General features: G+C 46.1%; 2 protein-coding genes across 5 annotated transcripts in view; one reads left to right on the plus strand and one right to left on the minus strand.

The window, feature by feature from the left end:
* LOC138666798 (uncharacterized) overlaps positions 1-11,893 on the minus strand; it is a 121,833-nt gene extending 109,940 nt beyond the window's left edge. Inside the window, exon 1 of the mRNA XM_069754971.1 lies at positions 11,598-11,893. Coding sequence (XP_069611072.1) covers positions 11,598-11,893 — 296 coding nt within the window. The remainder of the gene's footprint in view (positions 1-11,597) is intronic.
* Positions 1-13,402, plus strand: part of ZMIZ1 (zinc finger MIZ-type containing 1) — an 816,521-nt gene that overhangs the window by 41,081 nt on the left and 762,038 nt on the right. The gene's annotated exons all lie outside the window — the stretch shown is intronic.

Consider the following 13,402-nt stretch of genomic DNA (forward strand, 5'->3'; position numbering starts at 1 on the left):
ATGTCGCGTTTGGAGAGCCCCTGATGTGCCTAAACAGTGGAAACCCCCCAATTATAACTGAAACCCTAATCCAAACACATCCCTAACCCTAATCCCAACAGTAACCCTAACCACACCTCTAACCCTGACACACCCCTAACCCTAATCCCAACCCTATTCCCAACCGTAAATGTAATCTAAACCCTAACTGTAACTTTAGCCCCAACCCAAACTGTAGCCCTAGCCCTAACCCTAGCCCTAACCCTAGCCCTAACCCTAGCCCTAACCCTAGCCCTAACCCTAACCCTAGCCCTAACCCTAGCCCTAACCCTAGCCCTAACCCTAGCCCTAGCCCTAACCCTAGCCCTAACCCTAGCCCTAACCCTAGCCCTAACTCTAACCCTAGCCCTAATGGGAAAATGGAAATAAATACATTTTTTTAATTTTTCCCTAACTAAGGGGGTGATGAAGGGGGGTTTGATTTACTTTTATAGCGGGTTTTTTAGCGGATTTTTATGATTGGCAGCCGTCACACACTGAAAGACGCTTTTTATTGCAAAAAATATTTTTTGCGTTACCACATTTTGAGAGCTATAATTTTTCTATATTCTGGTCCACAGAGTCATGTGAGGTCTTGGTTTTTGCGGGACGAGTTGATGTTTTTATTGGTAACATTTTCGGGCACGTGACATTTTTTGATCGCTTTTTATTCCGATTTTTGTGAGGCAGAATGACCAAAAACCAGCTATTCATGAATTTCTTTTGGGGGAGGCGTTTATACCGTTCCGCGTTTGGTAAAATTGATGAAGCAGTTTTATTCTTCGGGTCAGTACGATTACAGCGACACCTCATTTATATCATTTTTTTATGTTTTGGCGCTTTTATACGATAAAAACTATTTTATAGAAAAAATAATTATTTTTGCATCGCTTTATTCTCAGGACTATAACTTTTTTATTTTTTTGCTGATGATGCTGTATGGCGGCTCGTTTTTTGCGGGACAAGATGACGTTTTCAGCGGTACCATGGTTAGTTATATCTGTCTTTTTGATCGCGTGTTATTCCACTTTTTGTTCGGCGGTATGATAATAAAGCGTTGTTTTTTGCCTCGTTTTTTTTTTTTTTTCTTACGGTGTTTACTGAAGGGGTTAACTAGTGGGCCAGTTTTATAGGTCGGGCCGTTACGGACGCGGCGATACTAAATATGTGTACTTTTATTGTTTTTTTTTTTTTATTTAGATAAAGAAATGTATTTATGGGAATAATTTTTTTTTTTTTTTTTCATTATTTTGGAATATTTTTTTTTATTTTTTTTTACACATTTGAAATTTTTTTTTTTTACTTTTTTACTTTGTCCCAGGGGGGGACATCACAGATCAGTGATCTGACAGTTTGCACAGCACTCTGTCAGATCACTGATCTGATAGGAGTGCAGGCTGCTTCACAGTGCCTGCTCTGAGCAGGCTCTGTGAAGCCACCTCCCTCCCTGCAGGACCCGGATCCGCGGCCATCTTGGATCCGGGGCTGGAGGGAGCAGGGAGGGAGGTGAGACCCTCGCAGCAACGCGATCACATCGCGTTGCTGCGGGGGGCTCAGGGAAGCCCGCAGGGAGCCCCCTCCCTGCGCGGTGCTTCCCTGTACCGCCGTCACATCGCGATCATCTTTGACGCAATAGTACGGACGCAATAGTACGTCTAATGGCAGAAAGGGGTTAAAAACAATTTTTTTTTACTTGTGCCATGCTTCAATAGCCTCCATGGGAGGCTAGAAGCTGGCATAGCCTGATCGGCTCTGCTACATAGCAGAGATTAGGGTTGAGCGACCTTGACTTTTTTAGGGTCGAGCCGGGTTTCGCGAAACCCGACTATCTCAAAAGTCTCTCTCTCTCTCTCTCTCTCTCTCTCTCTCTCTCTCTCTCTCTCTCTCTCTCTCTCTCTCTCTCTCTCTCTCTCTCTCTCTCTCTCTCTCTCACACACAGGGATCGGCCAAAAGTCGGCGACTTTTGAAAATGAACGATCCGTTTCGCTCAACCCTAGCAGCGATCATCAGATCGCTGCTATGTAGCTGAAATGCAGGTGTGCTGTGAGCGCCGACCACAGGGGGGCGCTCACAGCAGGCCTTCATCAGTAACCATAGAGGTCTCAAGGACCTCTATGGTTACCTTCCTCATGCATCGCCGACCCCCGATCATGTGACGGGGGTCGGCGATGACGTAATTTCCGGCCGCCCGGCCGGATGCAGTAGTTAAATGCCGCTGTCTGTGTTTGACAGCGGCATTTAACAGGTTAATAGCGGCGGGTGAATAGCGATTTCACCCGCCGCTATTGCGCGCACATGTCAGCTGTACAAAACAGCTGACATGTCGTGACTTTGATGTGGGCTCACCGCCGGAGCCCACATCAAAGGGGGATTCACGGCATGCGCAGTACTAGTACGGCGCATGTCGTGAAGGGGTTAAATGAGCTATGGCCCAGAGAAAATTGCAGCGTTTGCGATATATGGCTTCTTCCTTACATGTTAGTTTTAACTTGCATTTGTGGATTACACGGCGAACTGTGTACACAGACAATGATTTTGGGAAGAATTCCTGAGCCCTTGCAGTGGTTTACACTACCAAATCATGCCTGTTATTAATGCAGTGCCACCTGAGGGCTCGTAGATCACGACCATCCAATATTAAACGTTGGCATGGATTTCTCCATAATCTTTTGATGATATATCGTGTAGATTGTGGGATATTTTATGTTGGGGAACTTTTTTTTTTTTTTTTGGCTTTTTCCACAATTTTCATAATTTTTTTTAATTTATTTTTTTTAGATGTGTTACTGCCATCAATTTCTTAATTAGGTACCATAATTTTTTCAAATGAAATGGAAAAATTACCAAGATTCAACTAGTGGTCTGTGTTCTTTGTTGTGTTGAGAGTAAAATTTGGCTAAAAGATTGCCATATCATTGTATCCTTGTTTTCTTTATTCGTGTGTGTGTGTGTGTGTGTCTATAAACTTCTGACAACATGTCTCCGAATTTCCAAGCAATAAATTTTATATTTTTTTTTCTACAAAAGAAAAAAAGGTAAAATAAAAAACAAAAAAACACAGTGCTTTCAGACCTCAAATAATGAAAAAAAAAAACAAGTTCATAATCATTTAGAAACAACAATTCTAATGTTTTAACTCAGGAAGAGTTCAGAAATCAATATTTTGTGGAATAACCATGATTTATATAATCACAGCTTTCATGCGTCTTGGCATGCTTTCCACCAGTCTTTCACACTGCTTCTGGAGCAAATATTTAGGGTATGTGCACACGTATTCCTGAGGTCTGCGGATTTTTCCGCAGCGGATTTGTGAAAACTGCAGGTAAAAGGCACTGCTTTTTACCTGCGGATTTCCTGCTGATTTACCGCGGTTTTTGTGCGGATTCCACTGCAGTTTTACACCTGCGGTTTTCTATTATGGAGCAGGTGTAAAACCGCTGCGGAGTCCGCACAAAGAATTGACATGCTGTGGAATGTAAACCGCTGCGTTTCCATGCGTTTTTTTCCACAGCATGTGCAGTGCGGATTACGTTAACCATAGGTTTAAATGATACTGTAAATACATGGGAAACTGCTGCGGACCCGCAGCAAAATCCGCAGCGTGTGAACATAGCCTAAAGCAGTTCTTCTTTGTTTGATGGCTTGTGACTATCCATCATCCTCTTGATTACATTCCAGAGGTTTTCATTGGGGTTCAGGCCTGGAGATTGGGCTGCACATGACAGAGTTTTGATGTGGTGGTCTCTTAATTTTTGCCACAGCTGTAGATATAGAGACCTCTCTATCATAAATATTGTTTTAAAGTAGTCCGAGTGGTAGACAACTTTCGCTTCTCAATCCCTATTTTTCCCCCTTGTAAAATAACACCTATTCTCACCTCCCGTGCCAGTGCCCTTCCACCGATGTTGGCATTGGCTGTCCCTGGGATTGTGTGAGATTGTCACGCAATACCTGTGGACAATCAGTGCTGGATTCACTCTCCCCGCCTTCGAATCAATCACATACATCCAGAGGAAGTGAGAGAACTGGAGCTTAGGTCCCTTTCACACATCAGTTTTTTGCTATCTACTATATAATTGTCTAAGGGGTACTTCCGTCTGTCCTTCTGTCTGTCTGTCTGTCACGGATATTCATTGGTCGTGGCGTCTGTCTATCATGGAAATCCAAGTCACTGATTGGTCGCCGCAAAACAGCCACGACCAATCAGCGACAGCTCCTTATTCCCCGCAGTCAGTGGCCGGCGCCCGCTCCATACTCCCCGCAGTGTCCTCGGCGCCCTCTCCGTACTCCCCGCAGTGTCCCCGGCGCCCGCTCCATACTCTCCTCCGGTCACCGCTAACACAGGGTTAATGCCGGCGGTAACGGACCGCGTTATGCCACGGGTAACGCACTCAGTTACCGCCACTATTAACCCTGTGTGTCCCCAACCTTTTACTATTGATGCTGCCTATGCGGCATCAATAGTAAAAAAAGTAATGTTAAAAAAAACAAAAAACCTGCTATACTCACCCTCCATTGTCCGCTGAGGCGCTCGCGCCTGCCGCCATCTTCCTTTCCCAGTGATGCTTTGCGAAATTACCCAGAAGACCTAGCGGTCTCACGAGACCGCTAAGTCATCTGGGTAATTTCGCAAAGCTTCCTGGGAATGGAAGATGGCGGCAACCGCGCGCCCATCGACACAGCGCCGTTGGATCCTAGGAGGCCGAGAGACAGGACCCTGAGGAGCAGCGACCAGAATGATGAGTATATTCAACTACAAGGGGCCCACGGATCGTTAGGTGAGTATGTTTATTTTTTATTTTTTAACCTGTGACATACGTGGCTGGGCAATATAATACGTCACTGGGCAGGGAGCCAGGGAGCTTTCTAGGTAATTTCCCACGATCTATGAACAGCCAGCAGAGGGCGCCTCACCGCAAATGAAGCTAAATATAGATCATTGATCTATTTTTAGCCTCATTCCCTGGGGTTTTGCAGCGAGGAGCAGCCTGCATTAGCACAGCTCCTTGCTGCAAAATGTTTTAACCCCTTCAGAAGGATTTACATCGTTGGACGTTACAGATCTGCGGAGGGTAAGTATATTGTTGGTTTATTATGTTTTTTTACTCACAGAACGAGGGTCTTCAGTGACTGGATTGGGCGTTGAATAAAATACTGCAACACCCATTGTTTTTATTTCATTAAAATAATTTTAAATAATGTGTTTGTGTTTTATTTAACCCTTCACTACAATTGGATTAATAATGGATAGGTGTCATAATTGACGCCTCTCCATTATTAATTAGGCTTAATGTCCCCTTACAATAGCAAGGTGGCATTAACCCTTCATTACCCCATATCCCACCGCTACACGGGAATGGGAAGAGAGTGGCCAAGTGCCAGAATAGGCGCATCTTCCAGATGTGCCTTTTCTGGGGTGGCTGGGGGCAGATATTTTTAGCCAGGGGGGAGCCAATAACCATGGACCCTCTCCAGGCTATTAATATCTGCCCTCAGTCACTGGCTTTACTACTCTGGCGGAGAAAATTGCGCGGGAGCCCACGCCAATTTTTTCCGCCATTTAACCCTTTATTTTAAGAGCTAGAACGGCCAAATTTTGCAGATACACACTACTGACATTAGTAGTGTGGAATCTGCAAAAAAAATGGAGAGAAGACATGGTTTACTGTATGTAAACCATGTCTCAAATCATGTCGGGTTTTAGGAAGGAGAAAGAAAAAGCCGGTAATTGAATTACCGGCTTTCAAGCTGTATAGCGCTGGAATAAATATTTATATATATACATATATGTGTCTCACTGACATATATATATATATATATACCTATTCTATGTGTACACATTTATTCTACCTATTCTACTGTAAGCTGTCAGTGTGATTTTACTGTACACCGCACTGAATTACCGGCTTTTCTCTCTAATATATGTGTCTACTGACATATATATATATATATATATATATATATATATATATATATATATATATATATATATATATATAGACAGTATATATATATGGACAGTATATATATATTTTCTTTTCTTTTTGGGACACATGGATCACTTCTATAGCGGTATGTTGGTTTTGCTAGCCTGCGAGAAAACCACGCAGTACGGATGCCATACGGATTACATACGGAGGATGCCATGCGCAAAAAACGCTGACACACCCTGCCTACGGAGGAGCTACGGACCACTTTTTTCGGGACTTTTCAGCGTATTACGGCCGTAATATACGGACCGTATTGTTTTACGCTGTGTGTGACGCCGGCCTTATTGTTGCTTTATCTCCTGCTTCCTATTCTAGTGATGATTTTGCGGCAGTAGAGGCACATTATACAGCTGTTTGCTCTTTATGATGGTCAGCGTTTTTTAAAAACAGTGACTTAATCAAATTATTCTTGACTTGGGAAACGTTTTCCGTTTGTAAATGTCTGTTTCCATATGACGTATTTGTTTGCATGTAATGTAAATTCTCCATTGGGCAGTATGGCAGTAGCAGTGGTTTAGTTCTTGCGATGGTTGTAGGGGCATCTAAAGGTACCGTCTCACAGTGGCACTTTAGTCGCTACGACGGCACGATCCGTGACGCTCCAGCATCGCTCCATTATCGCTCCAGTGTCGTAGACTGCGGTCACACTTCGCAATGCACGATGCTGGAGCGATAATTTCATGACGTGTTTGCGATGTAGAAGCTGTTGGTTACTATGCGCACATCGTATACAATATCGTGCACACCTTTGTTACACGATGCGATCATGCCGCCACAGCAGGACACTTGACGACGAAAGAAAGTTTCAAACGATCTGCTACGACGTACGATTCTCAGCGGGGTCCCTGATCGCAGTAGCGTGTCAGACACAGCGAGACCGTAAGGATATCGCTGGAACGTCACGGATCGTGCCGTCGTAGCGACCAAAGTGCCACTGTGAGACGGTACCTTTACAGTGAAGACTGGCTTTGGAATAATTAAAGTAATTCCTAACAGAACAGCAATTGTCACAAGAAATAGAGTATTGATTACCTGTGTCTTGTTAGCAGAGGAATGAACTTGGAGTAATGAACACTGCAGTCACTGTAATTATGCCATGATCAGGGTGAGGCTTGCAAAATACATTCATGTTATGCATCCGACTCATCATCTCCTCATCCAGACAACTCTCTAGTAGTGTTGAGCCACCTCCCTAGTGTTCGGGTTTGGTTCGGTTCGTCGAACAGGGACGTGTTCGACGAAATGTTCGACGAACACCGTTGAACCCCATTGAAATCAATGGCAGGCAAACACAAACACATACAAACACATGAAAAAACATATAGAAAACACCTTAAAAGGTGTCCAAAAGCTGACAAACTGCTGAGAAGACACAACAAACACATGGAAAAGTCACAACTACATATAGTTATGCGAAAAGAAAAGAGGTGGAGGAGTAAAAGGAGGAGGAGACACAGATATAGGCATGTCATGCCCTTCTAAAATCAAGAAAGGCTGGAGTAAAAATCTAAACTCACTCTACCAACACCCAGACGTCTTGACAAAAAAAATAAAAAAAGAAATATCTTTAGGTAGAATGGCGGCGGGTCCATTCAGAACACTTTCCTTAGAAGACGTAGTGGTACCCCCGTTGGGAGTTGTGCCAAAAAATGAACCCAATACATTCAGACTAATCCACCATTTGTCATATCCAAGGGGCAGGTCAGTAAACGACAACATCGATGCGGAACCAAGTACAGTACTATGTTCTGTACCTCCTTTGACGAGGCAATCAGGCGGGTCAAGAAGTTGGTAAGGGGCACCCTAATGGCCAAAACAGAAATTGAGGGGGCTTTCCGGTTACTACCTGTGCCTCCGAATAGTGTCCTCCAATTGGGCTGCTTCTGTGAAGGAGCATACTACATAGATTGCTGTTTGCCCATGGGGTGCTCCATATGCTGCTCACTATTTGAGGCGTTTAGTTGCTTCCTCGAATGTGTCGTCATGGACGTTTGTAAGGTGGCACATATTATCCATTACCTCGACGACTTCTTATGCCTGGGCCCAAAAGATTCGCCACAGTGTGAAAACACGCGGTAGTCCACCTGAGAGAAGGAGAGAGATGGAGGGAGAGTGGACACCCCAGAGCCGAGGGGTTAGATTGAGAAAGAAAGAAGGCGGTGTAGCTTGCTTCATGGGTGCTGTACTCTGCTGAGTAGCACCAAATTCTACTAGGCCCAAAAGGATTTCCTGGGCTAGATGCAGTTTAAAATGGTACTTAGGTAAACAGGCGGTGGGTGGCTGGGCTACTCTGCTGACTAGCAGACACTGAAGCTTTGGAACAGACCTCTGAATCCCAGGCCATAGTATGAGGAAACCACTCTGCAGACGACCCCACCCACCTGGAATTGACGATGGCAACGTCATGTAAAACTCAGCAAGGGGACTAAATAGAGTCTCCATTTTTTCCAAAAATTTGGCCACAGACACCACTTAAGTGGCATCAATTTCACCACAGTTTTTTAAAACGGTTGGTGAGGTGATTTTCAAAAATCATCAAGCTTTTAGTCTCCCTAAGATGACACAGGGGTAGAAAAGTCCCTGCTGATGCAGGATTTGTTCATCTTGATGAACGTTAGTCTGTCTACATTGTCACTGGACAGTCGCGTGCGCTTATCTGTCAGCACACCACCAGCAGCGCTGAACACAAGTTTAGAGAGAACGCTGGCTGCGGGGCACGACAAGATCTCCAAGGCGTGAGTGGCGAGCTCAGGCCATTTTTCAAGATTGGAAGCTAAAAATGAGCAAGGGTCCAGTTCCATAGTCATGGCATCGATGTTAACTTGGAGATACTCTTGTACCATCCTCTCTAGGCATTGGCTGTGCGTCAGACTTCTTGTCTTCTGTGGCCTTGCAAAGGATGGTCTAAAAAAATCTTGAAACGATTGGAAAAAATTGCTGTTACCACCAGATACGATGTTATTGTTACGGTTTGAGTGATGACTCGATAGTCCCACGGTTGGCAAGTTAGAACTCAGAGATTGACTACGTGCACCACTGGTGTTTTGTGGAAAAGCAGATGTTAGATTCTGTAACAGTCTCTGATGATACTCCTGCATGCGTGAATCCCTTTATGGCAGGAATTATTTTGCCAAATTTGCTTTTGTACCGGGGATCTAAGAGTGTGGCAACCCAGTAGTCGGCATTACTTTGGATTCTGACAATCCGAGGGTCATGTTGCAGGTAGTGCAGCAAGATGGCACTCATGTGTCTTGCGCATCCAGGAGGACCAAGTCCTTGCTGTCTTGGTGGTGGCGAGGTGAGAATCATGCTTCCTTCATCAGCCCTCTCCCCCCAACCTCGCACAACAGAAATTTGATCAAGGTCTCCCTCATCTGATGAGTCTTCCATGCCCAGCGCCAGTTCGTCCTCCACTTCTTCCTTGCCTCCTGCACCTTCCTCAACAGTTTGGCTGCTACCACGCGCCCTCGGTAATCCCTCTCCGCCAGCCTCCAATGCCAGCCGCCTTGGTGCTGCCAACCTTCTTGACCTTGGAGATATGATCCCTTCCGCATACGACTCCTCCTGTTCCTCCTCCTCCTCCTCTTGTTCCACCACCTGACTCCAAACACTGTGTAAGGTGTGCTCCAGCATGTAAATCACCGGAATGGTCATGCTGATAATGGCATCGTCAGCACTAAACATCTTCGTCGCTATTTCAAAACTGTGCATAGGTCCCTGATCTGAGACCACTCCTGCAGCGTGATTTGCCCCACCTCTTGATCTCGTTGGCCCAGGCTATACATCATAACGTTTTGCGTCAGGGCTCGTCAGTGCTGCCACAGTCGCTGCAACATGTGCAGAGTTGAATTCCACCGTGTGGGCACATCGCATTTCAGCCGGTGAACTGGCAGGCCCAACGACTTCTGTAGAGATGCAAGTCGTCGAGCTGCGGGATGCAAACGGCGGAAGTGAGCACACAACGACCGTGCCCTCTGCAGAAGCCCATCTAGTCCGGGATAGTGGGATAAAAATTGCTGGACAACCAGGTTCAAAACGTGAGCCATACAAGGCACGTGTGTGACATTGCCCCGGCGAAGGGCTGCACCCAGTTTTGCAGCATTGTCGCACACAGCCTTCCCTGGCTGCAGGTTGAGTGGAGACAACCATTGATGGAACTCGGTCTCCAGAGCTGACCACAACTTCTCAGCTGTGTGACTCACATTTCCCAGACATTTCAATGTAAACACTGCCTGATGCCGTTGAGCCCTGGTGACAGCATAGTGAGGAGGTGTGCAGGATTCCTTCTGCGCAGTTACAAAGCGGGTGGCATTACCAGACAGGCTTTGGGTGCAGGTGGAGGACTGAGAGGAGGTTGAGGAGGCAGAAGCAGTGGAGGAACTTCTAGATACAGAGGATCGACGAGCAACTCGTGGTGACGGCAAGACTTGGACAGCAGCCCCTTCTCCTGATGTCGCCGTAGTTACCTAGTGTCCAGTCACCGACATGTAATGCCCCTGTTCATGTCTACTCGTCCAAGTGTCTGTGGTAAAATGCACCCTGAGACACACAGAGTTTCTCAAAGAAGCGGTGATGTTGTGTGCGACATGCTGGTGTAGCGCAGGCACAGCTTTCTTTGAGAAGTAGTGGCGACTGGGCATCTGGTACTGGGGCACTGCGACGGACATAAGATCTCGAAAATCCTCTGTGTCCACCAGGCAGAAAGGCAGCATTTCTGTAGCCAACAGCTTGCAGATGGAGAAATTCAACTTCTTAGCTTTGTGATGGCTAGAAGGAAATGGTCTTTTACTTGTCCACATCTGAGGGACTGAGGGCTGGCTGCCGTGCTTAGACGAAGTTGAGTAGGGTGTCCCCGGCAAACTGCTGGTCTATGAGGAAGATGCAGGCGGAGATGTTATGCTGCCTTGATCAAAATGTGGTGTCGATGTCGGAGAGCGCTCAACACCAGCAGGTGTTTCCACTTGCAAATGTCCTGATGACCTACCAATCACACTGGCTGTTGCGGGTAAAGAGGTGGAAGGTCTGCATCCAAAACCATGTGCGACTGCTGTCCCCACAGTCACAGAGGATGAAGAGGACGCGGATGCACTTGATTGGGCAGACGGTGGTTGACCCGGCCCACTAGGCCGCATTGTAGCACAGTGAGCTTCCCAATGCAACGTATGCGTCATATCCATGTGACGGTTCATGCATGAAGTACTCAAGCTAGTGATTTTTTGGCCTCTACTGAGATTGTGTTGACAAATCTTACAGACAACATGAGTTGGGTCATCCTTTGCGACGTCAAAAAATGCCCAGACTATGCAAGGCTTAGAGCCCGTGTGACCTGAAGAGCCACCACGACTTCTGGTCTGAGGCACAGTTGGGGTTGAGGATGTAGTTCGTGATTCCAGTACTCCATCTCTGTCCAGGAAGGTACCAAGATATATTTCTTTCCTGTGTCCAGGAAGGCGCATTGTTACCTCGTCGTCAGACTCATCTCTAGCATCCTCCTCCATCTCCTCTGCTGACCTCATGGACTGGCGGACTGGGGGTTGACAGTAATTGGGGTCTACAACCTCGTCATCATCATCCTGTGTGTTCTCACACCTGTCGTCCTCAGAGCCAACTTCTTCCTGCCCTGACCGAAAAGTCAAGTTTGCGTTCCAATCAGGCATCTCGGTCTCATCATCATCTTCCTCATTGTCTCCACCAACAGGAGTTACAGTTTCGGAACGAGGGTCTACATTATGCTCAGAACCTTCTTCATCTGGGCCTGCATCTGACTCGCAAAGATTCTGGGCATCACTGCAGATCATTTCCTCGTCTGGATTTACAGAAGCTCTGGAGAAGACCTCTGATTTCCAGGCTATAGTATGCGTAAACAACTCTACATACTCAACCATGTGTGTTACCCCATGCTCAGACGGGCAGCTGGAGACTTGGGAGCTGTGAGGAAGCAAGTGCGATTGGGGTGACAACTCTGAGGACTGGAGTAGTTGTGATGTTGAAGTTGACATGGAGGAGAGCCCACTTGAATGAGCACTTGATATCCGTTCAAGCACCTGCTGTTTTTGTGCCTCATCTGGAATTTTTGGTGTTGCTTGTAGCGATGGTCTTGTAGCGGCATCATATCAGATTGTCCACGAAAAGAAGTCGACATCTTACTTTGGCTGGAAGATGGTCTTTCTTCTGCAGATGTTACTGTTGCTTTACCACCTACCCCAAGGGACACAACCTTTTTTTTCCCTTTCCAACACCCCTATTCCCCTTTCCACCAGCAGCAGGCCTTTTGCCACTCATTTTCGTGCTTAACTAATTGGCAACTCTGTATCTGTAGTTGTTGGCACAACAACCGATGGATGAAAACCGAGCAGAACTAAGTGGCCAAACTGTGGTACTAGGCCCAAAACTAATAACTGGATTAGATGCAGTGAAAATAGAGATACACAGGAGGTGTAGCTAGCTTCACAGGCGGGCTACTCAGATGACTATCAGACAATGCTACTATCCCAAAAGGATTGGCTGAGCTAGATTACACCAAATGCTGTGACAAACACTTGCACAGCACTGGCACAGACCTGCCTGGCAAACAGTGCTATGAACTGCTGTAACCTACCCTGAAAAGGGCTGATATTACATTTAGTCCCGACTCCTCCCGACTCCCTAAGGCTATGTGCACACGTAGTCTGGGTTCACTGTGGATTTTTCCGCAGCGGATTCCAGCAGATTTGATAAATCCGCAGTGGAAAACCGCTGTGGATTTATCGCGGATTAACCGCGGATTTTCCGCGGTTTTCCTGCGGTTTCCACTGCGGATTTACAACTGCGGTTTAACATAAGGGCAGTTGTAAATCCGTTGTGGAAAACGCACAAAGAAGTGATTTGCTGCGGAATGTAAATCGCTGGGTTTCCGCGCGTTTTTTTCCGCAGCATGTGCACAGGTGCAATCTTGCCTTGCGCAGGCGTGTACTATGGAGGACAGAGAATGAACTTCAATCCAATATTGCAGCCAGCATGCAGCCAGCGGGTAAGGAAAGGGTGAATCAAACACACAAAAACCCCGCCTCCATGGCTGAAGATTGTTCCCTCCAAATTCAGGTGACAGTGTCCCTTTAAGCACGCCTACTCTTTCTTATCCTACATATGACCTGATTCAAAAGTTGATAACTTCTAACAATTGCTAACAGTCTTGAAGATGGACATTGCATTGTTAACCCCTTTTCAACCTTAGACGTATAGGTACGTGTAAGGTTTGTTTATTTATTTTACTCGCTTATATAGAACCATTAATTCAACAACGCTTTATAAACATTGTTCGCACTGTCCCCAGTGGGGCTCACAGTCTGTCCTTTGAACCCAGGACCCCAACACTGAGCCACTGTGCTACCTCCTCCTGTTTGCTATGGGCTCGG

Source organism: Ranitomeya imitator, chromosome 2, assembly GCF_032444005.1.
Source record: "Ranitomeya imitator isolate aRanImi1 chromosome 2, aRanImi1.pri, whole genome shotgun sequence".
NCBI classification, from domain to species: Eukaryota; Metazoa; Chordata; class Amphibia; order Anura; family Dendrobatidae; genus Ranitomeya; species Ranitomeya imitator.